Source organism: Pongo abelii, chromosome 1 (assembly GCF_028885655.2).
Source record: "Pongo abelii isolate AG06213 chromosome 1, NHGRI_mPonAbe1-v2.0_pri, whole genome shotgun sequence".
NCBI lineage: Eukaryota > Metazoa > Chordata > Mammalia > Primates > Hominidae > Pongo > Pongo abelii.
In genome coordinates this window covers 63,635,926-63,661,640 of record NC_071985.2, presented here as the reverse complement: position 1 = coordinate 63,661,640, position 25,715 = coordinate 63,635,926, and the positions used below count along the sequence as shown (strand labels likewise).

The 25,715-nt window shown below is 36.8% G+C and overlaps 1 protein-coding gene across 4 annotated transcripts in view; it reads left to right on the top strand.

Moving 5' to 3' along the window:
• The window catches only part of HMCN1 (hemicentin 1), a 446,669-nt gene extending 422,321 nt beyond the window's left edge, over positions 1 to 24,348 (top strand). For 3 of the 4 annotated variants that reach the window (XM_024256979.3, XM_002809691.5, XM_054550269.2), the window contains 7 exons: positions 3,510 to 3,623; positions 4,173 to 4,298; positions 6,657 to 6,785; positions 10,341 to 10,691; positions 14,103 to 14,222; positions 19,792 to 19,918; positions 22,918 to 24,348. In XM_024256979.3, the coding sequence (XP_024112747.2) occupies positions 3,510 to 3,623; positions 4,173 to 4,298; positions 6,657 to 6,785; positions 10,341 to 10,691; positions 14,103 to 14,222; positions 19,792 to 19,918; positions 22,918 to 23,284 (1,334 nt within the window). In that variant the 3' untranslated portion in view covers positions 23,285 to 24,348. The remainder of the gene's footprint in view (positions 1 to 3,509; positions 3,624 to 4,172; positions 4,299 to 6,656; positions 6,786 to 10,340; positions 10,692 to 14,102; positions 14,223 to 19,791; positions 19,919 to 22,917) is intronic. The other variant, XM_024256990.3, reaches the window with a different exon arrangement.
• Positions 24,349 to 25,715: the final 1,367 nt, after the last annotated feature.

The window sequence follows — 25,715 nt, the reverse complement described above, 5'->3', positions numbered from 1 at the left end:
AGAATGTCATATAGTTGGAATCATACAGTTGTGCAGCCTTTTCAGATTGCCTTCTTTCACTTAGTAAGATTTAAGTTTCCTCCACCCCTTTTCATGGCTTGATAGTTCATTTCTTTTAATTGCTCGATAATAAATATTCCATTATCTAGATAGAACAGTTTATCTACCTAGTGAAGGACATCTTAGTTGCCTCCAAGTTTAGGCAAATATAAACAAAGCTGCTATCAGGATTTTTCATAGAGAAAAAGACAGTGGATCCAAAACTGAATGTCTATCAATAAATGAAGCATGGTACATCTACACCCATGAACCATTGGGCATCCATGAGAAAAATTCAGACGTAGGAATGTATGTATAATTTTGCAGAAAAGAGTATGTAACTGGAAAAACCAAAGAAAAAAGGAAATGGACCTATATATTTAGGTGGAGATATTTATGTGGCTGCAGAAGAAATATATTATTATTCATACTAGATAGTTAATGTTGTTTGCCTTTGGTGGGCAAGAAGGGTAAAAAGGGAGAAGGGAGCCCAACCAAAAGAGGAAGAGGAAGAAAAAAAAAACTGCACTAAGAAAAATCTTTTAAAAGTATGTGATCACAGTCAGGTGCAGTGGCTCACAAATGTAATCCCAGCTACTTGGGAGGCTGAGGCAGGATAATCACTTGAACCCAGGAGGCTGAAGTTGCAGTGAGCTGAGATCATATTGCACTCCAGCCTGGGTGACAAGACTCTGTCTCAAAAAAAAAAAAAAAAAAAGGTATATGATCACATCTGTGTTTATGTAAGTTAACACATTGTAGATTTTGAGAGGTTAAATTAAAAGATGTCAAATAGAAAACAAGTACACAATAAGAGACATTGGCAATCTGGAATGTGAGGTGAGGAAGTGAAGAGCCCAACTATGGTGATTTTTCTTTTGAAGGGTTTGGAATATAGCAAGAGAGAAGTGGCAGGAGCTTGAGATAAGTATGGACCTGAGAGAGGGATTTGGTTATGAGAGGAAAGTTTTGATTATATCTACAGGTTTATTGGAAAGACGACTATAAGAAGGAAGGACTTTTTTTTTTTATTATACTTTAAGTCCTGGGATACATGTGCAGAACGTGCAGGTTTGTTACATAGCAATACACGTGCCATGGTGGTTTGCTGCACCCATCAACCCATCACCTACATTAGGTATTTCTCCTAATGCTATCCCTCCCCTAACCACCCCCTCAATCCCTCGACAGGCCCTGGTGCGTGATATTCCCCTCCCTGTGTCCATGTGTTTTCATTGTTCAACTCCCGCTTAGGAGTGAGAACATGCGGTGTTTAGTTTTCTGTTCCTGTGTTAGTTTGCTGAGAATTATGGTTTCCAGCTTCATCCATGTCCCTGCAAAGGACATGAACTTATCCTTTTTATGGCTGCATAGTATTCCATGGTGTATATGTGCCACATTTTATGTGAAGGACCTCTTCAAGGGGAACTACAAACCACTGCTCAAGGAAATAAGAGAGGACACAAATATTCCATGCTCATGGATAGGAAGAATCAATATTGTGAAAATGGCCATACTGCCCAAGGTAATTTATAGATTCAATGCTATCCCCATCAAGCTACCACTGACTTTCCTCACAGAATTAGAAAAAACTACTTTAAATTTTATGTGGAACCAAAAAAAGAGCCTGTATAGCCAAGACCATCCTAAGCAAAAAGAACAAAGCTGAAGGCATCATGCTACCTGACTTCAAACTATGCTACAAGGCTACAGTAACAAACAGCACGGTACTGGTACCAGAACAGATATATAGACAAATGGAACAGAACAGAGGCCTCAGAAATAACAAAACATCTACAACCATCTGATCTTTGACAAACCTGACACAAGCAATGGGGAAAAGATTCCCTATTTAATAAATGGTGGGAAAACTGGCTAGCCATAGGCAGAAAACTAAAACTGGACATCTTCCCTACACCTTATACAAAAATTAACTCACAATGGGTTAAAGACTTAAACATAAGACCTAAAACCATAAAAACCCTAGAAGAAAACCTAGGCAATGCCATTCAGGACACAGGCATAGGCAAAGACTTCATGTCTAAGACACCAAACGCAATGGCAACAAAAGTCAAAATTGACAATGCAGTCTAATTAAATTGAAGAGCTTCTGCACAGCAAAAGAAACTATCAGAGTGAACACGCAACCTACAAAATGGGAGAAAATTTTTGCAATCTATCAACTTGGCAAAGGGCTAATATCCAGAATCTACAAGGAACTTAAATTTACAAGAAAAAAAAAACCATCAAAAAGTGGGCAAAGGATATGAACAGACACTTCTCAAAAGAAGACATTTATGCAGCCAACAAACATATGAAAAAAAAAAGCTCATCATCACTGGTCATTAGAGAAATGCAAATCAAAACCACAATGAGATACCATCTTACGCAAGTTAGAATGGCAATCATTAAAAAGTCAGGAAACAACAAGGTGCTGGAGAGGAGGTGGAGAGATAGGAATGCTTTTACACTGTTGGTGGGAGTATAAATTAGTTCAATCATTGTGGAAGACAGTGTGGTGATTCCTCAAGGATCTAGAACCAGAAATACCATTTGACCACCAATCCCATTACTGGGTATACACTCAAAGGATTATAAATCATTCTACTATAAAGACACATACACACGTATGTTTATTGAAGCACTATTCACAATAGTAAAGACATAGAACCAACCCAAATGCCCATCAGTGATAGACTGGAAGGACTTTTAAAATGCATAGGAGGAGGGAATGATTGATGGACCACAGTCCTCACCTTGGTGAGGAAGGGTAAGATGGGCTGCAGAGCTCAAAAGCTCAAATGGGGGGACTTTTCTTCAGTAAGAGAAGAGGACTTTCTTCCTCTGGGACTGGAGGAAAGGAAAGGAAAGGAAAGGAAAGAAGGTACAAACCACAGGCAAGTCCCCAAGAGTTTGAGGAGTTCATGCCTGCACACTGTTTTTGTTACACTATGACCCAGATGGTGTTTGGGAAGTACAATGTGGCAGTGACTGCAAATGTAGAGAAATGCTGATGTTGATGCAGTCAGGCACAGGTGGATAAAGACTTGCACCAAGCTAGTAGCAGCAAGAAAGGGGAAGAAAGGACAATTGCAAAAGACCTTAGTGTTGTTGGAGTTTTTTCCTGTCTTCAGCATCCCAGTCTGTCAGTAACATTCCAGGACTGGAACTTCCAAGAAACAGGAATGAGAGCCAAATGGCAAAATATTTAAAGTAGAAGAGTGTTTCATTGACATAGTTATGTGTCATTAGCAGTTGTCTACTTTTAAAAGTATTGAAGGGAGATACCCTCTCCAGCAATTAGTTCTATCAAGTATTTGGCAGATCACATGAGTACAAATATACTGGATAGGTTTTAGAGAAGATCTTAAACATGGTAATGATCAAGATCATTAAAATGTTAAACATTTGGGATAAATTAACTCAGGTTTCCTAATAGCGTATAATGAAAGTTTTGTTTTATTTAACAGATATTAATGAATGTCAAGAATCCAGCCCCTGTCACCAGCGCTGTTTCAATGCCATAGGAAGTTTCCATTGTGGGTGTGAACCTGGGTATCAGCTCAAAGGCAGAAAATGCATGGGTAAGAAAAGGGCTTTGAATTTAAAGGAATGACACCTCTATAACTTCTCAATGATGTCTGATCTAAATGCATACACCATGTCTTGGTACTGGTTCCTATATAGGACATCAAGCGTGCAGCATGTATGCAATCCATGCAAAACCAAAATGACAAAAAATGCTGTTTTATGAGTTTCTTTTTCTAATTACATACCCATTCTTCATAACATTTCCTCTAATTTTTTTGCAAAAGTATATCTATACATATATGTATGTACATATATATGTACACAAATGAAGTTAGTGTATATAAATTTTATTTTTCTAAGAGGAGAAAATGGTTGGTATGGCTACCTGCTCTGTAAAACAATATTTTGTTTTTGTTTTTGATTTTTATTATATTTTAAAGTGTGTTACATACATTGTTGAATTTAAGCACTTTAACCTTACGCAATGATTATGCAATGAATATATATAAAAATAATATCCCTAAAATCCAAAAGTATGATTTCTCTGGAAAAGGTGAATAAATAATTTTCTTAATCTACATTACCTTTGTTCTTTTATCAAGATGTCAACGAGTGTAGACAAAATGTATGCAGACCAGATCAGCACTGTAAGAACACCCGTGGTGGCTATAAGTGCATTGATCTTTGTCCAAATGGAATGACCAAGGCAGAAAATGGAACCTGTATTGGTGAGTGTCTGGCTGTTTCCATGACTGAGATCAGTTTACCGTCAACAAGTCAAGTAAGGCATTCATTTTAAAACTAGTGATTAGAGTAAATTTAAGCTAACAGGGAAATCTTTCTTTTTCCATAAGTACTCCCAACTTCTAGGATAATTGAGCTCCAGGTCCTAGGGTCATGGCTGTACCCAGAAATGGAAGCTCACTATGAAAACTTATGACTATTTTGAGCTCCCATCAATTAAACATTTGGTTTACTTAGTTTAATATCCACAAGCATTAATATTATCTCACATAATTTCTAATATAAAATTTAGCGTATATGTTAAGAATTTCTTGGAGGAAATAAAAATTATGTTTGTAGAGATTAAAATTCAAAATATAATTATTTTGGAGCTGTATATTCTTTAAATATCAAATCCATGACCAGACAAATAAAATAAATAATTTGCCCAAAATTTATGCTTTGCCTATCTATTCTACATCAATGACCAGACACAAAGGTACATTATAGTTCTCCCTACATTTGTTCTGTGTATGTCTAGGCTGTACCAGCCTGGTTAGCAGAGCTAGCAACTGCAGGATTTACAAAAATGAAAGAGAGATACCATTCCCATTCTCATTCCTGCTAAAAAACACAGCAGAAAGAAAGAATTTATGGGTTAAATTGGCCTACTCCACTATACCCCCTCCCCCCAAAAAAGCAAAAACCTATAATATGAAGAGAATGAAACACCATAAAGAGGAACAAATAAAATTCTACAGGAATACCCAAGAGAGTGACTGTATCCAGTAGGAGTCACTATGAAGGAGGTCATGGAAATGATCACATTTAAATATAAGTTGGGATGTTACTAGATGGAGATGACAGAAAAAGGAAAGCAAGAAAGCCTTGTATAGGGGAGAAAGAGCTGAACTTAGGGATAAAGTGTTAAAATTCATTGTTCCTTCTTGATGGCTATCTGACCTTGGACAAGTCTTATGATTACACAGAAATTTGAGTTTAAGTTTCTCATTGTAAAAATAGCACAGTTTTTCTTTAAAAAAATCAATTCTAAAATATTAATAAAATTATCGTATCTTGGATTTGTTTCAGAACAATATGATAGGAGTGGGGGATAGATATAGATGAAGGAATATTGGCCATTTGTTGATAGTTGTTAAGTTCATGGTGGTTTAGTATAATTTAAAAAAAAACAACTGGTGATGGGAGTTGAAGTATCAGATTTCAAAGACTGGTTTCAGCTCTCACACTATAGATATAGGTCAATACTCTCCTTATCATTTAAGTGTAGCAGCCAACTCGGTCAGGAGTTTGAGACCAGCCTGGCCAGCATAGTGGAACCTCATCTCTACTAAAAATACAAAAATTAGCTGGGCATGGTGGCGCATGCCTATAGTCCCAGCTACTCTGGGGGCTGAGGCGGCAGGATTGTTTGAACCCAGCAGGCAGAGGTTGCAGTAAGCTAAGACCGTGCCACTGCACTCCAGCCTGGGTGACAGAGCGAGACTCCATCTCAAAAAAAAAAGTAGCAGCCAACTCAGAGCATCAAGTACAGTTACATGCAACTCTAAATATTTTTCAGAATATTGGCCCTAATTATGTATAAGCTTAACTAGACATGAGTTGAAAGATCAGAAACTTTTTAAGAAGCTACGGCAAAAATCTAGCCTAGTGGGAATGGAAATGTGGAGATACATGGTTTTGATTGAAGGAAATAGAACTACCCAATCTTGGCAACTGAGAGAATAAGTTAAAGATGACTGACAATTGTACTTTGTATATAGCAAATGTTCAAACTAATACTATTACTAGAAACTCTTTTAAAAGAAATGCTTTTCAATAGCAGAATACAGAACATAATTTATCATTTAAAGCTTGATGGACTTGAAACACAGTCCTGCTGTTATCACAAATAGGGGAGTAAGGTTAAGGCACTGAGGGTGTTCTGGGTTTGAAGTAGTGGTAAAACAAAGAGAGATGGGGATGTCCAGCTAGCAGCTAGAAACATGGGACTGTAGATCAGAAGCAATGTAGCACTATTGCTCTCAATCTGACTAAACTCTAATCACTTGTATAAATAAGATCGCAAAAGGAGGAAGGGATATAGAGAAGGAGAAAAAAAGAAATCTGTGAATAAAACTCTCTCCATAATAGGGAGCAGGAGGAGGAAAAGCAGCCATTTAATAAGTGGCAGAGCTGAGACTTGAACCCAGGGTTTCTGATTCCAAGTTGTAAGCTGATATGATCTCAACCACTTGGTGAGAAATGCAACCTTTGGCAATTCTACAGAATGCTGACTTTAAATACAATGACTTTGGGTTTGAAAGAGGAAATGTTACTTATTATTGCCTCCATGTCTGTAGATATTGATGAATGTAAAGATGGGACCCATCAGTGCAGATATAACCAGATATGTGAGAATACAAGAGGCAGCTATCGTTGTGTATGCCCAAGAGGTTATCGATCTCAAGGAGTTGGAAGACCCTGCATGGGTAAGTTAATAGAAACTTGTTGAGCAATAAAGCTACTGATGTAGTTACCTAGCCTTACCAACTCCCTTAGGGCCACTTTCTCTATCCTCAAATGGTCTCTTGTTACAATAATAAGGTATGTGAATTGATTTACGTCATTCAACACAATTTGGATACTTCTTCAGAGACTTCATATTGAGCTCAATTTACACTGACATTTCAAGTGATAATAATCACTTACTCTGTGCTTGCTATATACGCCACACATATCAAAGTGAGGTTCTGATATAATTGCCATCACAACTTAATTATCAAGATTATCTCATTGATTATATCTCTATGCACATGACATAAATGTTTGCATAGATACATTTTATTTGAGCATGAAGTATATTTGTATGTAGTATGAAAGTTTAGGTGTGAGGTATTAAAATAGGGACACGCAATTTAAATAAATGGATAATTACTTTATCATATATTTAATGCTTACTGTGTGCTGTTCCCTTTGCTAAAAATATCTCATTTCTCCCCAGTTGCCTATTTGTTTTCATCTTAGTTATATTTGAATATGAAGGCAAATAGAAAGTATCTGTAAGATAACCACATACTTTTGGTAAAAATCAATGCATTTATAATCAAGAAACTGATCTATCAAATTGTAGTCTTCCTTAGAATATTCAATTACACTAAAATAATGTTGTGGGCTTTTAAATACTAGCTTCTGGATTTCATGCTATGCTTTTCAAATTGGTTGCCTTCTTGTCTACTTAATGATTATTTATAGCAAATTCTCCCAAAAAGACTTAGCTCTGTCTTTATGCAATCCCTAGCATAGTATTTTGTATGTAGCAAATGTTCAAACTAATACCATTACTAGAAACTCTTTTAAAAGAAAATGCTTTTTAATAACAGGAATACAGAGCATCATTTTAGTCTTCTATTTAGATATTATCATTTATATATAGTTTAACATCTTGATCAGCCATAACCGTGACTTTTCAGAATGAAATAGGTGTATTTATTCACCAATTTGGCCACCAGTTGGATCTCAGACATTGTGCTAGGGAATAAAACAAGAATGCAGAACCGTTGCCTCAATAAAAGAGTTAAAATGGCTGGGCACTGTGCTTCACGCCTGTAATCCCAGCTACTCGGCAGGCTGAGACAAGACAATCTCTTGACGTGGAGGTTGCAGTGAGCCGAGATTGCATCACTGTACTCCAGCCTGGGCAATAAGAGCGAAACTATGTCTCAAAAAAAAAAAAAAGAAAGAAAGAAAGAAAAAAAAGAGTTAAACTGTCTCAAAAAAAAAAAAAGAAAGGAGTTAAAATATTAATTTTTACCTACTAAAATAGTTTTTAAAGCAAAATTTACTATTTTATTCTACCTTCCTATATTGTTCTCTTTCATGCCACTGTGGTAATGAATTAAAGAACTTGGTTTTCATTCCCTTTTCCAATTTATACAAGTACAGATTCCATGTGTGGACCTAACAATAGAAAGAAAATAACTTTCTAAAATTTTATGTGTTTGGTGAGTTTATATCTTAGTGAGAACTGATTCTATGTCCTTGTTTCCTTGATTTTAATCTGTTGGGGGAAAATGTGCTTGGCTTGTTCATTAATTCAAAATTATTAATTCAGAAAATAAAATTTTAAAGTCTGTAGTTTTGCCAGTATTCCTACCTCTAAAACTTATAATGGTATGGAAGATTAGAGACACTAGTTACCAATATTATAACTAAATACAAACTAGAGATGTGATTTCATTTCTGCTTCTACTGATAAAATTAAGATCTACCTTAGCTTTTGAACTCTGGTTTTCGTGTATTTAAGACTACATATTCCCATATGATCTTTTTTTGTTTCTACTGTTCACGGCTTGATTTGGCACATGATATCAAGCCCATTCCTTCATTAATTCAACAAATGTTTATTGAGCACCTACTTTGTGTTGGATGATGTTCTAGGTTGTGGGAATACATCGCTAAACAGGGCAGACCAGGTCTCTGCCCTCGTGGAGTTTACCTTCCAGGGAGAGAAAGAAGAATCACAAAACAAATACACAATTTCAGACAGTGATAAGCACTTTAAGGAGACATAAAACAGGAGAGAGAGAGACCCAGATTGGGGTGGTAGCACTGTGATCCAGGCAGCCTCTCTGAGAGACTGGACAAAAGGAAAGAGCAGGCCAGGTGTGGTGGCTCACGCCTGTAATCCCAGCACTTTGGGAGGTCGAGGCGGGCAGATCACGAGGTCAGGAGATCGAGACCATCCTGGCTAACACAGTGAAACCCTGTCTCTGTCAAAAATACAAAAAAGATTAGCTGTGCATGGTGGCACATGCCTGTAGTCCCAGCTACTCGGGAGGCCGAGACAGGAGAATCCCTTGAACCAGGAGGCAGGGGTTGCAGTGGGCCGAGATCATGCCACTGCACTCCAGCCTAGGCAACAGAGCAACTCCATCTCAAAAAAAAAAAAAAAAAGGAAAGAGCAGCCACGATGGGAAGGTCTGAGCGAGTGTATTTCAGGCTGAGAAGAAGCCAGGGCAATGTCATTCAGAAAAGAATGCACTGACCATAATCAAGGAAGAACCAAGGGGTCGGGCTGTTGGAGCAAAGGTAGGCAGAGGGTAAGGAGGATAAAGAGCCCATAATAAAGAATGTGATGGGAAAACATGAAAGGTCTTGGGCAGACAAGCAATATGATATGGTTTACATTTGGAAAAGATCACTCTGGCTGCTATGTGGAGAATTAGGAGGGCAAAGATGCTTGCAGAAAGACCAAGTCATTTAAATAAAAATTTAAAAATGAACATAAAAGTAGTTACGTTTTTAAAAATTGTATGTGGACATATTAGAAAACTTCCAACATTGTAAACCAGTAGAAAAATCTGAATTCCATCTGAAATATTTGTCAAAAGAGAAAAAAGAGAGAAATTTCCCAAATGTACACATATGATTGTATTAAGAGGTACTATCTTGAGACTTTTTTATAAGTGAAGTTTGATGAAAATTATATTCATTTGTGATTCCACACTCTCTTGTACCTTTTTCCAAGGAAGATACACAAATTTTAACAATTTAAGATGTCTCTGCCTAGTTGAACTAAGAAAGCTTAGTGTAGTATTTCTAAGATTTAAAATCTTAATGTTACTCTTAGAATTACATGTAAAAACATATACCAAATTAGCTTAAACTGATCAAGGAGACAAGGCTGAAAACAGAGCTCCCTAGATCTTAAGGCCATCATAAGTGAGTCAAAGGAGTATGAATTCACAGAACTAGTGTGTCTTGTTTTCTGAGCCACTTGCTTCAATGTGAATGTTCAAATAAAATGTGTGCATATAATGTAGTATTTAGGGGGAGATTTGCAGAATCTGTCCCATGTTCATAACTGAATGATTAAAGCTTTCTCAAAAGTTCACAACAGTTGAGGAGAAATTACTGTATGGCTGGCTTTGGAGGGTAACAATGTCTTCAGTTTGTTTCACAGACTCATTCTTTATTCCTGTGTTTTGTGTGTGTATGTATGTGTCTTTTTTTTTTCTCTTTTTTATGTCATGGCACACGAGCAGACATTAATGAATGTGAACAAGTGCCTAAACCTTGTGCACATCAGTGCTCCAACACCCCCGGCAGCTTCAAGTGTATCTGTCTGCCAGGACAACATTTATTAGGGGACGGGAAATCTTGCGCTGGATTGGAGAGGCTGCCAAATTATGGCACTCAATACAGTAGCTATAACCTTGCACGGTTCTCCCCTGTGAGAAACAACTATCAACCTCAACAGCATTACAGACAGTACTCACATCTCTACAGCTCCTACTCAGAGTATAGAAACAGCAGAACATCTCTCTCCAGGACTAGAAGGACTATTAGGAAAACTTGCCCTGAAGGCTCTGAGGCAAGCCATGACACATGTGTAGGTAAATGTCAGCCGTATTACATTTCCTTTCTGTGGGCTCTCTTACTGATCAGAGTCAAAGTATGTGTACAACACCTGTGATTGTTTGAGTGCAGTGAACTACATCTGATCTCAAGTCCGGAATGACTCAAAATTTCAAGACATTTATTTTGGCACCTAAAAACTATTACAGACTTGAGTCAAGTGAATTGTGGATTTACATGTGGGCATTCTAATAATTTATTGTGTTATAGTAAGTTTCTCTTTTTGGTCACCCTGAAGGTGTTACTAAACTTGATGCTAAGTAGAAATAAATTTCAGTGGCATCCAGAATATAGTTTATTTAAAAGAGGATGTAAATATTGCCACATAATGTAATGACATCAGATTATGACCACATCGGATTGATGGAAAAGCAGTGGTTTAAAAGTGAAAGTGTCAGCTTCTCAGTCGACTGCTTGTTGTTCTGTATGACAATCAACATCCCATTGACTGTTGCTCCACAGTCCCCGTAGAATTGCTGTTTGATTATTGTGTATGTTTGTATGTCACTGAAAAGATAATATAAGTTGGGACAAAATTAAGTTGCTTCTATCACTCTGAAATATGTGCTTGCAGTATCTTTATCTAAATTCACAAGTCTATAATTTCATTTGTTTGCAAAAGTGAAGTATAATTTCCAACTTAAGAATTGAGACCTTGTTTTCAGTCAAGTTGCAAACATTACCATCTGTCACTCATTTAACTCAATTTTCTGTGAACATCTACAATTAGCATGTCATTGACCTACTCAAAAGGAATTAGCAAGCATGAATTAGTTTTACTATTTGTTAGCTGGAAAAAATTAGCAAAGAAAGAACATAGGAGGGAAGTAAAGAGGGAGGGAAGAAACAAATTCTGTTTAAATTCAAAGACCACTATGCCAGCCTCATTTTCTTACATTTCTGGAAAGCGTTCTACACTTTGCTTACTCTCTCCTAACTAGGCTTTTTGCTAAACATTTTTTAAACATTTCTTCTCCTTCTATCTTCAATTTTTTTTGTTTCTTTTTCTACCCTTGCCCAAGCCCTGTTACTGCATTATTATCTTCTCAGATGGACTACTTGGTCAACCTTAGGTGGATTCATCTTCCCATATCATCTCTACTCAGTTGGACCCTCAGTCCCTCTGGACACTCTGGACACTCAAACTTTACCCTTTGCTTTTTAGGTTCATATTTTTTCCAGCACTTTTCTATCTTTTTTACCCTGATGTACCTGCAGCTTAATATAAGGAATATGGAAACTTTTACCTTGTGATTAGCTTACCAGAATTGTTGACAGTGCTCGTTTCTTCTACCACCAAACATAAATGCATTAACAATTCTCTACATTTCGTCCCATGTGGTCAAATACTGTTTAATTGCTAAATATGTGGACTCCAGTATTCTTGCTAGTATGTTAAACAACACTGTCAATCTGCTACAAACTGTTCTGAGTTTTGGTAATTTTTTATGCCCACAATTTTGATCTGACTCTTCATTAAAGTTGTTCACTATTCTTTTATTGACAGAATTAACATCTGACATTTTGTCTTTCAAAGTTTCTTCCAAATAGTCATCCCCACTAGAGGGTTTTCACAGCCTAGGTAATAGGTTACCATCCCATTCTCAGCCTTCCTTTTAGACAAGCACTTTCTTTTGTTCTACCTTTACTTTCCTGCCCAAAAATCTGTTATGAAAAATGAATTAAACCACACCCTCCACACCATACACCATTAGCTGGTTTCTTCCAAATTATCAGAAGGTCCAAGTTATTTTAAGAAAGGTTCCTGATTAATAACTCATTTCTCTACTTCATCACTATCTATCACTGCAGTTTCACATAGTAGAGGCTTATAAATGTTTTCTGTTTTCTGTTTATGTTAAACCAATGTTATGTTATCACAATCGTCTTCTTCAGACAGTCATCTGCTATTTGAGGCAGCCACTATTTCACAGTAAGGGTCAATCTTGGAGAATCTAAAGTAAAAATTTATAGCTAGTCCATTACTAGATATTTAAGTTTCTTTGGGGGCAATTCATAGGCTTAAACATTTCTTAAAATACGGTATTTTATAGTATTGGGACTAATGAAGAAACATACAGTAAGATTGCAGACAGCTTTGGAATTATACAACAAGACCATCTTGCAATAAGCACCAAATGCTTTTAATGAACTATCTGGGACAGACAAGTTATGAAAGATTCAAATTAACAGTGTGAAATCTTGTTAGACTTGGGCTAAAGTTTAGTTTTTGAAGAAATTGATTCTAAAGCATAACAGGAAAAATGACCATTGCATTCCTTCTGAATGCAGAAATCACACTTGGGGGTACTGTAAAATTCATGCTTGGGAAAGCTGTGTGTTAACAACTTGGAGTTCAACATCATTTACATTTCTGTTATTTTATGTTAAAGCTGATTTTAAAGGAAAGAAGTAAAAACTCACACAAGTCATAGAATCAACACTTCGGTTAACTAGTCTTCCACTGGTTGGTGTATGCTCAGAGATTATGAGCAAATTTTAATTTTAGTCAAAGCAAGACACCACTGGGACAAGGAATCTTCAGCCTCCCAAATAACATACTTTATCCTTAAAGCAAATATCAATTAATTTTGAATTATTATCTATTCTCACCCTACTTTTTTGCCATTTTCATGGCTTTGTTTAATAATAGCAGATAGCCCTTTATAGACAACTTTCCCACATATTACTGTTTATGAACCTTTCAACAAAACTGTGAAGTAGGGCAGATGGTCTCAAGTGTCCCTTTTAACAGAAGAATAAATGAGATCTTGAGAAGTTAAATGGCCTGCCAAAGGTAACACAACTATATATGTATGTACTTGTCATTAGTACATTCGAATTGTGTAAAAAATGAATATTTTTGTCACAAAAATAAAAAACATTTCCATGTGATATCTGTGTATGGGAAAGCTATGCATGGGTGAGGCTGCAGGGAGAGAGAAAGAGCCAAAGTTGAAATACAATAAAACAAATACTCCTTTTTGCAATTAATCTCAATAGGAACATTATATTTTAGGTAATTTCTACTATCCTTAAAGAGTTTCATATTTTGGTGGTTTAGGATCCTGTCTACATTTGTTTCCTCTGTCATGTCACTCTTACTTAAGTAATATAAAAATTGACCAGTTTGGGACTTCAGCATATATGTGCTTACACAAAGTCCATATTTTGTAATATAGTACTGTGTATATAGTACTATATTCAATATTTTTATAACATAAAAAATATCTTGATAGAAAATAGCTCTGAGCATTTTTTAACACATGAGTATAAAATCACCAAGAAGTTTTTCTAATGTATATCAACAACTTGATGAGAGTTGGCTCTGTTCACAGTGTCTGCTTTTTTCTTGTGGGGTGATAACTCTCTGTCTTCTTCCTGAACAGATATTGATGAATGTGAAAATACAGATGCCTGCCAGCATGAGTGTAAGAATACCTTTGGAAGTTATCAATGCATCTGCCCACCTGGCTATCAACTCACACACAATGGAAAGACATGCCAAGGTGAGAAAACATTGGGATGTTTATTGTTGCAAACTTGACTAAAAACCAACAGAGAGTGTGAGAAGTTTTTTTTTGAATAATCGTTCTCCTAGTGGCTTCCCCTTCTTTCCCATTCCCATGGGTCAGAATTATGTTCAGACATTGCTTTTGCAAGGAGGAGAAGCAATGGGAGAGGAAGCAAGCAAAGAAAATAGTTGAGAAACATTTTTGGTATGGTCTTTCTAGAAGGAGCAAGAATGGCTAAGCCAGTTCATATTATATATTTTTAAAACTTAATGGGAATAGATCTCTTCAAACTTTTTTACAATTCCACTAAAATGGAAGTGAAAAATGAGAAGGTTACTCAGTAAATTTACTTCAGTGTTAGATATTATTTTATATGTTGTCCCTCTTATTAAACTTATTTTTAAAGTGATCAGTTTGGTAGTTAATTAAATGATTCATTCATTCGTTGAGTCTACATTGATGTGGAACAATTATGTGCTAGCATTGCAGGATTTAAACAGATAAATAAGATAGAATCTTCCCCTTTAAGAGTTTACAGTCTAGTGGAGACAGATATGTAAATAAAACAAAATATAGCTCATTGGTTTTATAACAGAGTTTTGGGCAAGATATAGCAATGACAAAGAATAAAACATCAATCTCAGTAGTTCCCTTTTTACACGAAAATGTGAAAGGAGCATTGTCATTTGGTAAAGTTGATTATATTGCAACATGCACTTATATTAAGGAGAAATAAGAACTTGTATAGCTCCTAAAAATCTTCTAAGAAACCCATGAATTTTGTAGACAAAATCTAGGAGTATTATGTGGGTCTTAATAAGCTTTTGAATTGTATTAATTTGTGTCATGGAAAATTATATCCTTTGTAAAGTATAGCAAATAAAAGCTCCAAAAGAGTGCTTTATCAGCAGCAATCAAATTTAGATTGAATTTTTTTCTCTTTATGGGATTCACAAAAGACTTGCTGCAATGCAGCTTATGGAAAATGGGTTCCAGGAGGCAAAACCAGGATGGACAATGGCTTCACCCTAGTTACCACAAGCACTCCCACCTCCTCCCACACCACCCTACCCCACCCATTCACTCATTCACACTCCCTGAGGGCCCCCACTGGGTCATGTGGGCCGGAGATGAAACATGAAGTTGAGTAATAACTTTCTCTTTGGGCCATCAGTCACCAAACATTTCTTAAGAACCTACCCCATGCAGAGAATTTTACTCAGATTTAAAGTACTGGAATAATTTATTTAATCGTATTGTTACCTTTTTCCAAAGCAACTGTTATTTCACTTTAATCAGCAGTATAAATATGTCAAGGGCAATAATTTGTACCCATTCTAATGGGCACCCATTAGATAGATAATTTGTACCCATTCTAAAACTAATTCTCAGAGTGATTATGTGAGCCCTTAATGTCCTAGAATAATCAAGAGCAGAGGTAGGACTTGACCTCAGATCTATATGTCTAGAATAGTCCTTTGTCTCCTGGGATGCTGTGAGCACCAGGAGCATTGCACTGAGGCAGCAGGATGGAGTGAGAGCACTTTGTCCAGATATTACAACTTTTCCCCAGTTCTTCAACCTGAGTCTTCCTGAAGGAGTGGCGATGCTCACACTAAAACCACACCCCCTCCAGGTACCCCAGGCACCAAGGAAGGCAACAGGGCAGATACCGAAGCATTTGGAATAACCACTCAAAACGCACAACCCCTTAGCCAGATTTTATTCTCATTAGAGAATTTTTCTCCCTGTCTAAATTGTGCCAGTTTATTTTTTTTAATTGCCTTTGTCACTCATTTAGTTCAAAACCTTCTTCAGCTTTCAGTTGTGCTACAGAGAGTGGAAAATGATGTGGACAAATCAGAAACAGGTGTCACTTGAAATGTCTGCAATTTAAATGGGTTACATATTTTTGTGGTTTTAAAAAGACTTGAGAGAAAACAATTATGCCTTTTTCTTTGCCCTGAAGAATAACTCGTATTCTTTTTATAGTTTTAGAAAGTGTTTGAGGCATTTATAAGGAACCAAAGACTGCTTTTTATTTGCATATGATTTTTTGAAAGATTTAGAAATTACTGATACAAACTTCAATACTAAAAGGAAAATTAAAGTGAATTTGACATTGAACAAGGACAGAAACTCTAGTCAAAAGTGAAAGTCACTAGACTGCAAAATAAACAAAAAGCGTGACCAATCAAGAATTGCCTAAGATGCAGAGAGGAGAAACTAAAGGACCCTTATGCTAATTTTATGCACCACTAATCTACTTCTAAAAATTTGGAAACATTATATGAGCACTGCATTTAAAATGAGTGCTCTTATTCATCTGTGTTTTAAAAATGCAATGCATGTTTATCAAGAATCTACATTACTTATATTTTCTATGAGACAGATGTTTCAAGTATGTTTATCCTAAATTTTTCGTATTCAGAAGCACTTGGTTAAATACATTCATATGTTCTAAAACTGTTAATATAAAAATTTTCAGCTCATTTTGGGATTCTTTTCTTGTAGCAATATTTATGTTACAAAATACTTTCATGTCAATCATAATATTCTTATATTTAATAGAAACCAGACATCACATCATCCATGAACAGAAGACAACACAATTTCTATTTCTTTTTCTGTCTTCTTTTTTTAAGAATAGTGAGTAGAGTAAATGAGTAGAGTGAGTGGATTCCTAGAGAGAGTGCTTCACCCTGAGGAGAGGGTAATAGACCAGAGACAGAAGAGGGCCACCTGCCCAGCACCTCTGTACTTAGGAAAGCTTTTTAATAGAAAGCGTATATTTCTATAATAGATTCTGATATTTCTTTATAGATTCATATTTACCCAATGAAAATATATCATAAGGTAACTACTAAATAACAACTCATTATGCACACTGATGTGCGTCCAGCTTCTAGTCTCCACACCACCACTATCATGGACCCCTGCGGCCTACTGGCTTCATGTTTCTGCAAGAGTTCATGATGAAAATGAGATAAAATGTGGATGATGAATATGAAGAGAAAATTTTTTAATGAGAGAAGGAAGATAAGGCTAATTGAATTTCACATTTTTCTAGAAGGCTTTTCACGTCACTGAGACAATCTTATTTTGTCAAGAAGATTAAGCCCTCCTGGCTGATAAAATCATAATTAGAAATTTTTTCACAGAGGCAGTAGGCAAGACTTCACTGAAATAAGTTTTTTCACATTGTGTTTCGTTCCTGTAGGAAAGCCAATCCTAGTATAATACTAGTAATAGCATATTACATCATTGTCAGCACATATAACTAACTAAAAAGTTATTTACTCCGTATCATTCTAACCCAGTATCTTTTTACTTTGTGCAGACTGTTATTGTTTTAAATAAATAATTGCATTGTCTGTGGTTTCCTTAGAAAATATTTGGAGCCAAATCTAAAATGCTTATTTTTGTATCAAGTCCCAATATAAATACCATTATCCAACTACCAAATTATGTACTACTGTACAATGACATCGTAGTAACATTGTTCTTAGCACAGCTTCCATGATAGAAGTGCATTTGACCATCAGGACCCACCTGTGGAGAACCAATTTAGTCCATTTAATTGTCATTTTTCCCTCTTGTATCTCAGGACCAATGCTATATGCAGCCAATTGACTTAGACTTTGAAAACCTCGTACTTTACTCATACTTTTAAAAATTAACCACTAAAGTTTCTTATAAGTTTAAATAGTTGCAAAGGACGTGAATTCTGGCATTCTTATACAGATTGTTATGTTAATGTGCTCAAGCTTTAAATATATTTTCATCAAAACTTCAGAGCTGCAGATTTAACTCCCTCGGTTAATGGAGGATGGCCACTATATAATTTGAAAGTCTGTACTCGTTGTCAAATTAATCAGATCTACTGTCAGAAAAAGTCTAAGGTGATTTTTTCTGTTCAAACAAAAATGTTAGTAGGTGTCCCCATGACAACCAACCCACTTCTGAAATCTAATTTAAAATAGAGAGCTAATGGGAGGCCGAGGTGGGCAGATCACCAAAGGTCAGGGGTTCAAGAACAGCCTGCAAACATGGTGAAACCTCCTCTCTACTAAAAATACAAAAATCAGCCAGGCATGGTGACGCATGCCCATAGTCCCAGCTACTCTGGAAGCTGAGGCAGGAGAATCACTTGAGCCCAGGAGGCGGAGCTTGCAATGAGCCGAGATTGCACCACTACACTCCAGCTTGGGTGACAGAGTGAGACTCCGTCTCAAAAAAAAAATAAAATAGAGAGCTAAGACCATTGGTTTGTGGCCATGATAAAATAAGGCCTGCCAGCCACCATCAGTCTTTATTACCAATATTCTTACTCTTACTCCCTGTTTATCCTCTGAGATTAGTTGCAATCAGTCTTTGTAAATCAGAAGGTTGGAAACAGGGAGAAGGGAATAGAGACCTCCAGGCCATGAGATGTTCTCAGGCAAATTGACTTTAGAGAGGAGAATTATGGAAAATGAGAATATGGGAATTGATTCCCTGAAATATTTGCCTGCATTCATACTGCTAGAAAACATTCGTGTATCACCAGGGGAATGAGGATGCCCCAGTATGAAAACCATTGCTCTAAAATACCATTCTTACATTTGGGATCTTAAAATTCCTTAAGAATTGTGTTGAACTCCATGGACCCTCTTTCCAGAAAATCCAACCATCAATCAATCTCACATTCTCTGTCTCTGTCTCACACACACACACACATACGCACGCAAACATTTCACAGATCCCCTGATGCTCAAAATAAACCCCAAATTAAGAGTGGTGGCTCAAAAACACTCATTTTCAGGAAGCACTTAAGTGTGTTTCTACTTAACTTAGTGTAGCAAACAACAAAATAAAGAGTATTTCATTTGCGTATTTTCCCCATACCATTAGCCTAAGGAGAGCATCCCACTACTGTAACAACAGAAGATAGACTCAACACAGTCCAGATCAAGGTGAACTGCTCCATTCGATCAGCTTACATTGTGGTGCCTGGGCCACTCCTTTGATCCTGTTTTGTCTGTCTCTCCTCAAGATCTGACTAGCCTGTACCATCTCTCCTGGATTTATAACTTGACTCCTTTCATATCTAAGACCCTATTTTCCACTCAACAATTTGACATTATAAAACAAAACACTCGGCAAGGATCACTCATTTTAAGGAGATTCTTCACTTTGCAAAAAATATTCACAAATGTCCTTTAAATTTTTGGCTTGTTCATAGTGCATTTAAAATATTGCTTTATAAAACTCAAATGCAAGGTATTTCCCAAATATAAAAGACACCAGAGAGCTCTTAATATCTCCCCATCTACTTTTATAGCTCTCATTTTTTTTATGTCCTTTCACATAAAGAAATATGTGCTCGAGGCAATCTGGGAAATAACCCCGCCAGGTGTCATGATCCCCATTTTGTGGTTAAAGAAGCTTAGGTATGACTAAGTTCATTCATGGGAGGAGAAGGCTAGCCCTCCACATTCTAGTCACACATCCACAGTGCCTGCTCTGATGGCCTTCTCTCACCCTCATTGCTGATGCTGCATGTTCCCTGTGCTGTCCCTAGATATCGATGAGTGTCTGGAGCAGAATGTACACTGTGGACCCAATCGCATGTGCTTCAACATGAGAGGAAGCTACCAGTGCATCGATACACCCTGTCCACCCAACTACCAAAGGGATCCTGTTTCAGGGTATGTCTTGCCTTCTCATCCCAGACATGCTTTTGAAAATCCTTCCTTCCACTCCTTGACCAACATAAACTTTGTCTCTTGTCATGTGTAACTCACAGGAAGTCACTAACTCCAGGAAGATGTGGGGTTACAGTAAGTATTCTCTTCAATGAATGGGCAAGAAATGAGCTCATCCTGCAGCAGCCACTGCCACCCAAGCTCACTCTTGGCTGCCAGTGTTGCCTGGAGCAGTCTTCCCAGAATATAACATGTAACATGGTGGGTTCTGCCTCAGCAGCAAGTGTTTGATGGAGTGATAGAGCCTGCCTTTCCTTAAAGTTTTTCATTTTTGTTGTGTTGCCTCAGGGTGGTAAGGGCTCTGCACACTTAGAGCCCACCATGAAGCACCTTTTCTGTTGCTTTACTGACTCACCACTCCTTGAGAACGGAGATGAGCGAGGATGAGTCAGTCGTCTGCCCGTTCATACATCATCTTGCTTATATTTCCTTCTGTCTGAAACAGGCTTTTCTGCATTCTGAATAAACTACCATTCTATTTTCTCTCTCCCCTTCCAGAAATGTTGTGCTCTATCCAGGTACCAAGTTAACAGGGTGATTGAAAACAAGTGATAATATTCCTCTTGGATAGGCCCTGCTAATAGGAAGGTGTTTCTGAAACCAAATACTGGCCGGAGCTCACTTTGTTTTCCTCTTGGTAACGCTTACCAAGTTACTGCAGCATAGTCAAGTGTGGACTGCCCAGAATCCACCAAAAACCTATTTTCAATTGGTCTGATGGGACGTGGAATAGGAAGGAGAAAATTGAAAATACAGACTTAACAAAACCTCTAAAAATACTATGACTGAAGAATCCTATCTTCATAAAATGGTTCTCTGTGCATTTTTTCCCCTCTTTATTACCATCGGTTTCTGGCAAACAGTTTAAAAGTCATCATGACTCAAAAAGCAGGCAGTGTACGCTCTGGTAAAAGAAAATAAAGCTTTTTAATCTACAATAATGTGAACGACAATTACAAAAGAAGTACCCCTTCCCCACCAGAAATCCTAATTGACCTTTTATTATTTTTAGAAAAAAAATCAATATATTTTGTTTCACCTTTCAAACAGTGTTAGGGTACTATATAATTAAACAGTAGCTTGTATTCCTCTTTAAGAAGTACTTGTTTCCAATATATATGCAGATGCTTTTATTTCCAAAACTCACTTTTCATTTTAAAGAAAATACTCTGTCTTTTTAAATATAGTCATCCTAGTGGGTGTTTAAGTGGTCTCTTGTGATTTGCATTTCTCTAATGGCTAATAATATGGAACATCTTTTCATGTGCTTATTGGCTATCTCTCCCTCTTTTTTTTTTTTTTTTTTTTGAGATGGATTCTCACTCTATCACCCAGGCTGGAATGTAGTGACATGATCTTGGCTCATGGAAACCTCCACCTCCTGGGCTCAACCAATCCTTCTGGCTCAGCCTCCTGAGTAGCTGGGACTACAGGCAAGGCCACCATGCTTGGCTAATTTTTTTTTTTTTTTTGTAGAGACAGGGTTTTGCCATGTCACCCAGGCTGGTCTTGAACTCCTGGACTCAAGTGATCCACCCACCTCAGCTGCCCAAAGTGTTGGGATTGCAGGCATGAGCCACAGTGCCCAGCCTGGCTATTTTTTGTATCTTCTTTGGAGATAAAAAGGAAGCCAATAAAAGAAGATATTGAATATACTTCAATATCTTCTGAAGAATATTGAATAGATATTCTATTCTTTCTATTCACCTCCTTTGCCATTTTTAATCTGGGTTGTCTTTTTGTTTTGTTTTTTTTCTTTTATTATTATTATTATTATTATACTTTAGGTTTTATGGTACATGTGCGCAATGTGCAGGTAAGTTACATATGTATACATGTGCCATGCTGGTGCACTGCACCCACCAACTCGTCATCTAGCATTAGGTGTATCTCCCAATGCTATCCCTCCCCCCTCCCCCCACCCCACAACTAAAAAGACAGATAAATGTTGTCGAGGATGTGAAGAAATTAGAACCCTTATTCATTGCTGATGGGTATGAAAATGGTGTAGCTACTTTGAAAAACAGTTGACACTTCCTCAAAATGTTAAACATAGTTATTACATGACCCAGCAATTCCACTCTTAGATATATATGCAATAGAAACAAAAACATATATCCACGTAAAAATGAAATGTTCATAGCAGCATTATTCATAGTAGATAAAAAGTGGAAAGACCTAAATGTCCATCAGTTGATGAATAGGTAAATAAAATGTAGTATATCCATACAGTGGAATATTATTATACTTAGCAATAAAAAGTAATGAAGTACTGATACATGCTTTAACATAAATGAACCTGGAATACATTATGCTAAGTGAAAGAAGCTAGTCACAAAAGAGCATATATCGTATGATTCCATTCACATAAAATGTCCAGAATAGGAGAATATATATAGATAGAAAGTAGATTCATGGTTGCCTAGGGCTGGGGTGTGTGTTGGGGGCATGGGGAGTAACTGCTAATGGGCAAGGGGATGATGGAAATGTTCTAAAATGTTCTTTTGGGAATGATGAGAATGTTCTAAAATCAGACTGTGGCGATGATTGTACAACTCTGTAAATGCTCTAAAAACCATTGAATTGTACACTTTATATGAGTGAATTGTAAGGTCTGTGAATTATATCTTAATAAAGCAGTTAAAGGAAAAAAAAAAAAGAAAATACTCTTGTGGCACTCATACTTACTTCAATGGCTCAGACACTTCTGCTTTTAATGGAGCTGCAAGATACATATTTGACTTCACACCAGCATCTTCTCCTAGTCATCTGGTGTCTGGTTTGAGTTAGTGACACAGAACACAACTGAGTCTTACCGCTTTTACAGCCAGGCTGCCTCCTGCATGTAGTGCCTAAAAGTTGTCATGGATCACTATCACCTGTATCATGCCTCCTCCTGCTTCCAGATAACTATGTGTATTTCATTTGTTTGTTGTCCTTAGGTTCTGCCTCAAGAACTGTCCACCCAATGATTTGGAATGTGCCTTGAGCCCATATGCCTTGGAATACAAACTCGTCTCCCTCCCATTTGGAATAGCCACCAATCAAGATTTAATCCGGCTGGTTGCATACACGCAGGATGGAGTGATGCATCCCAGGACAACTTTCCTCATGGTAGATGAGGAACAGACTGCTCCTTTTGCCTTGAGGGATGAAAACCTGAAAGGAGTGGTGTATACAACACGACCACTACGAGAAGCAGAGACCTACCGCATGAGGGTCCGAGCCTCATCCTACAGTGCCAATGGGACCATTGAATATCAGACCACATTCATAGTTTATATAGCTGTGTCTGCCTATCCATACTAAGGAGCTCTCCAAAGCCTATTCCACATATTTAAACTGCATTAATCATGGCAATCAAGCCCCCTTCCAGATTACTGTCTCTTGAACAGTTGCAATCTTGGCAACTTGAAAATGGTGCTACACTCTGTTTTGTGTGCCTTCCTTGGTACTTCTGAGGTATTTTCATGATCCCACCATGGTCATATCTTGAAGTATGGTCTAGAAAAGTCCCTTATTATTTATTACACTGGAGCAGTTACTTCCCAAAGATTATTCTGAACATCTAACAGGACATATCAGTGATGGTTTATAGTAGTGTAGTACCTAAGATCATTTTCCTGAAAGCCAAACCAAACAACAACAACAAAAAAACAACTGATTCAGAGTCAAATAGAGTTTTTGAGCATTTGACTGTTCTTAGAATCATAAAAGTAGTTACTAAGTATTTTGATCAAAGCTTATAAAATAACTTCTGGAGATTTTTGTAAGTATTGATACATTATAATAGGACTTACCTATTTTCATTTTTAAGGAGAAAGACACCACTCATTTTTTAAAATATAGTACAGCTACTAGAAGGCTTATTTGATCCCAAATGGTGCTTATCTTGATGGAACATTCAGAACAAGGATATTATTTTCAGTGATTTTGTGAGATCAGCTGAACCACTTATGATAATAATTAAAGAAAAAGATCGCTTTGCCCTCATGACAGTTGTACATGGCATGGAACTTTAACATTTTAATATAAACTTTCATCCCGTTAGCTTCAGAACTTTTACGTTCCAGAATTTTATTTTCCTGTCAATGAAAACAATTTTTAAAGATACCAGTGGGACAGGTTTGGTTTTTTAAAAATCTCATGTGTTCAAATTAACATAAATATTGCATGTCAATACACTGTACATGGTGGTAATAGACTCTAAACAATTGCCAAGATGTATTCTATTTTTATGAAGTGTATATATATTACCTTAGTGTGCATTTTCTATATAATATCTTGATGGACTCTTTTATAAAATTATTTTATAAAAAAACAATGTTACACTAAAATCAGCCTAAATAAATTTTCACATCTTTTTTTCATAAGCTTTTGAAGAAACTAAAATTCATTTCCTTGCAGCTAAAACAGGGATTAAATTTAAAGAAGTCATACACATAAACAGACACACAATCATGCAATCCCTTGAGAGAGAGGTAGTACTACTCACATTGTATAGGTCAGGATCCTGGGACAGAGATAACTTATGTAACTTCCTTAAGACAGGACAGCTAGTGAGTGGCAGAAATGTCCTACCTTACCTGTCATGACTCCCACTGCATGAGTTTTTTCATCTACCTAAAAAGCATTTTTTATATCTTATCTCAAGTGAATTCATCTTGTGTGATATTAAACTAGTGAAGGCCTAATTGTGACCTATGATTGAAGGATTTTTAACCTAGAATTACGTTATTCAAAGAAACCTGGAAAAAAAATATCCACTCCATAGTCCAGCTGTCAGGCAGGTGATTGACTAAATCAGTGTTTACCAAAGACTGTTCTACAGAATACTAGTCTAGTACAGGTGTTTTTAGTCACAAGCATTCTATGATCAAACAAGTTTGAAAAATACTGCATAACATATCCTCCTATTAAAGATTATCTATCAACACTAACAATTAAAAAACTTTTAGAAGTTCAGCAGTGAACAGGGTGAATTTATTCAAGCCAACATTTTCTGAAAGATTTAATCCCAAACCTTTTTTCCCTAATACATTATCTCACTGAACACTTGGGGAGATGCTGATGTAATACAGTCAAGATGTCTGCTTCATGCCTAAATCCTTAGAAAGGACATTTTTATAACTAAGTACTTTGGTAAACAACTCCAACACCTGACCCTGATCATTGAGCTTCTTTCTAAAATTAAACCACATTAGTTTTGCTCATTTCCTCTGTCCAATATTCTACAAGCATAGAAATTGACAGGACAGTGACCAGACATGAGCTACTGCATAGTCATTAGTAGGAACAAACTTCTGGTTACTACAGTATTTGATTTGGAAATTCCTATTTGGGGAGCCAGAAGATCCAGGCAGAATCTCGACTTTAACCAAGTACTTCTGACAACATTTCCTTGAAATTTATCTTAAGCATGCCAGTGGTTGAGCAGAGGTAGGCAATGAGATCAATCACCAACCCTGAAAGTTCCCTTAGGATACACAGCAGGGTGGGGAAACCCTCCTCCATGACACGTAGCAGAGTTGTGAGGAGCAAGCCTCCATCTTGTATATTGCTATGACAGTCCTCTGAGCCTGCAAATTCCACAGATACCCTAGATAGGATGACTAGCAGAAAGGAGAAGGTCTCCAAAGAAAGGAAACTAAGAGAGCAAATGAGATCTAATAGGTAATCGGACTCACATACATTCAATCCCTTATATGCCAAATGAAGTCTACCTACAGTATAATTACTT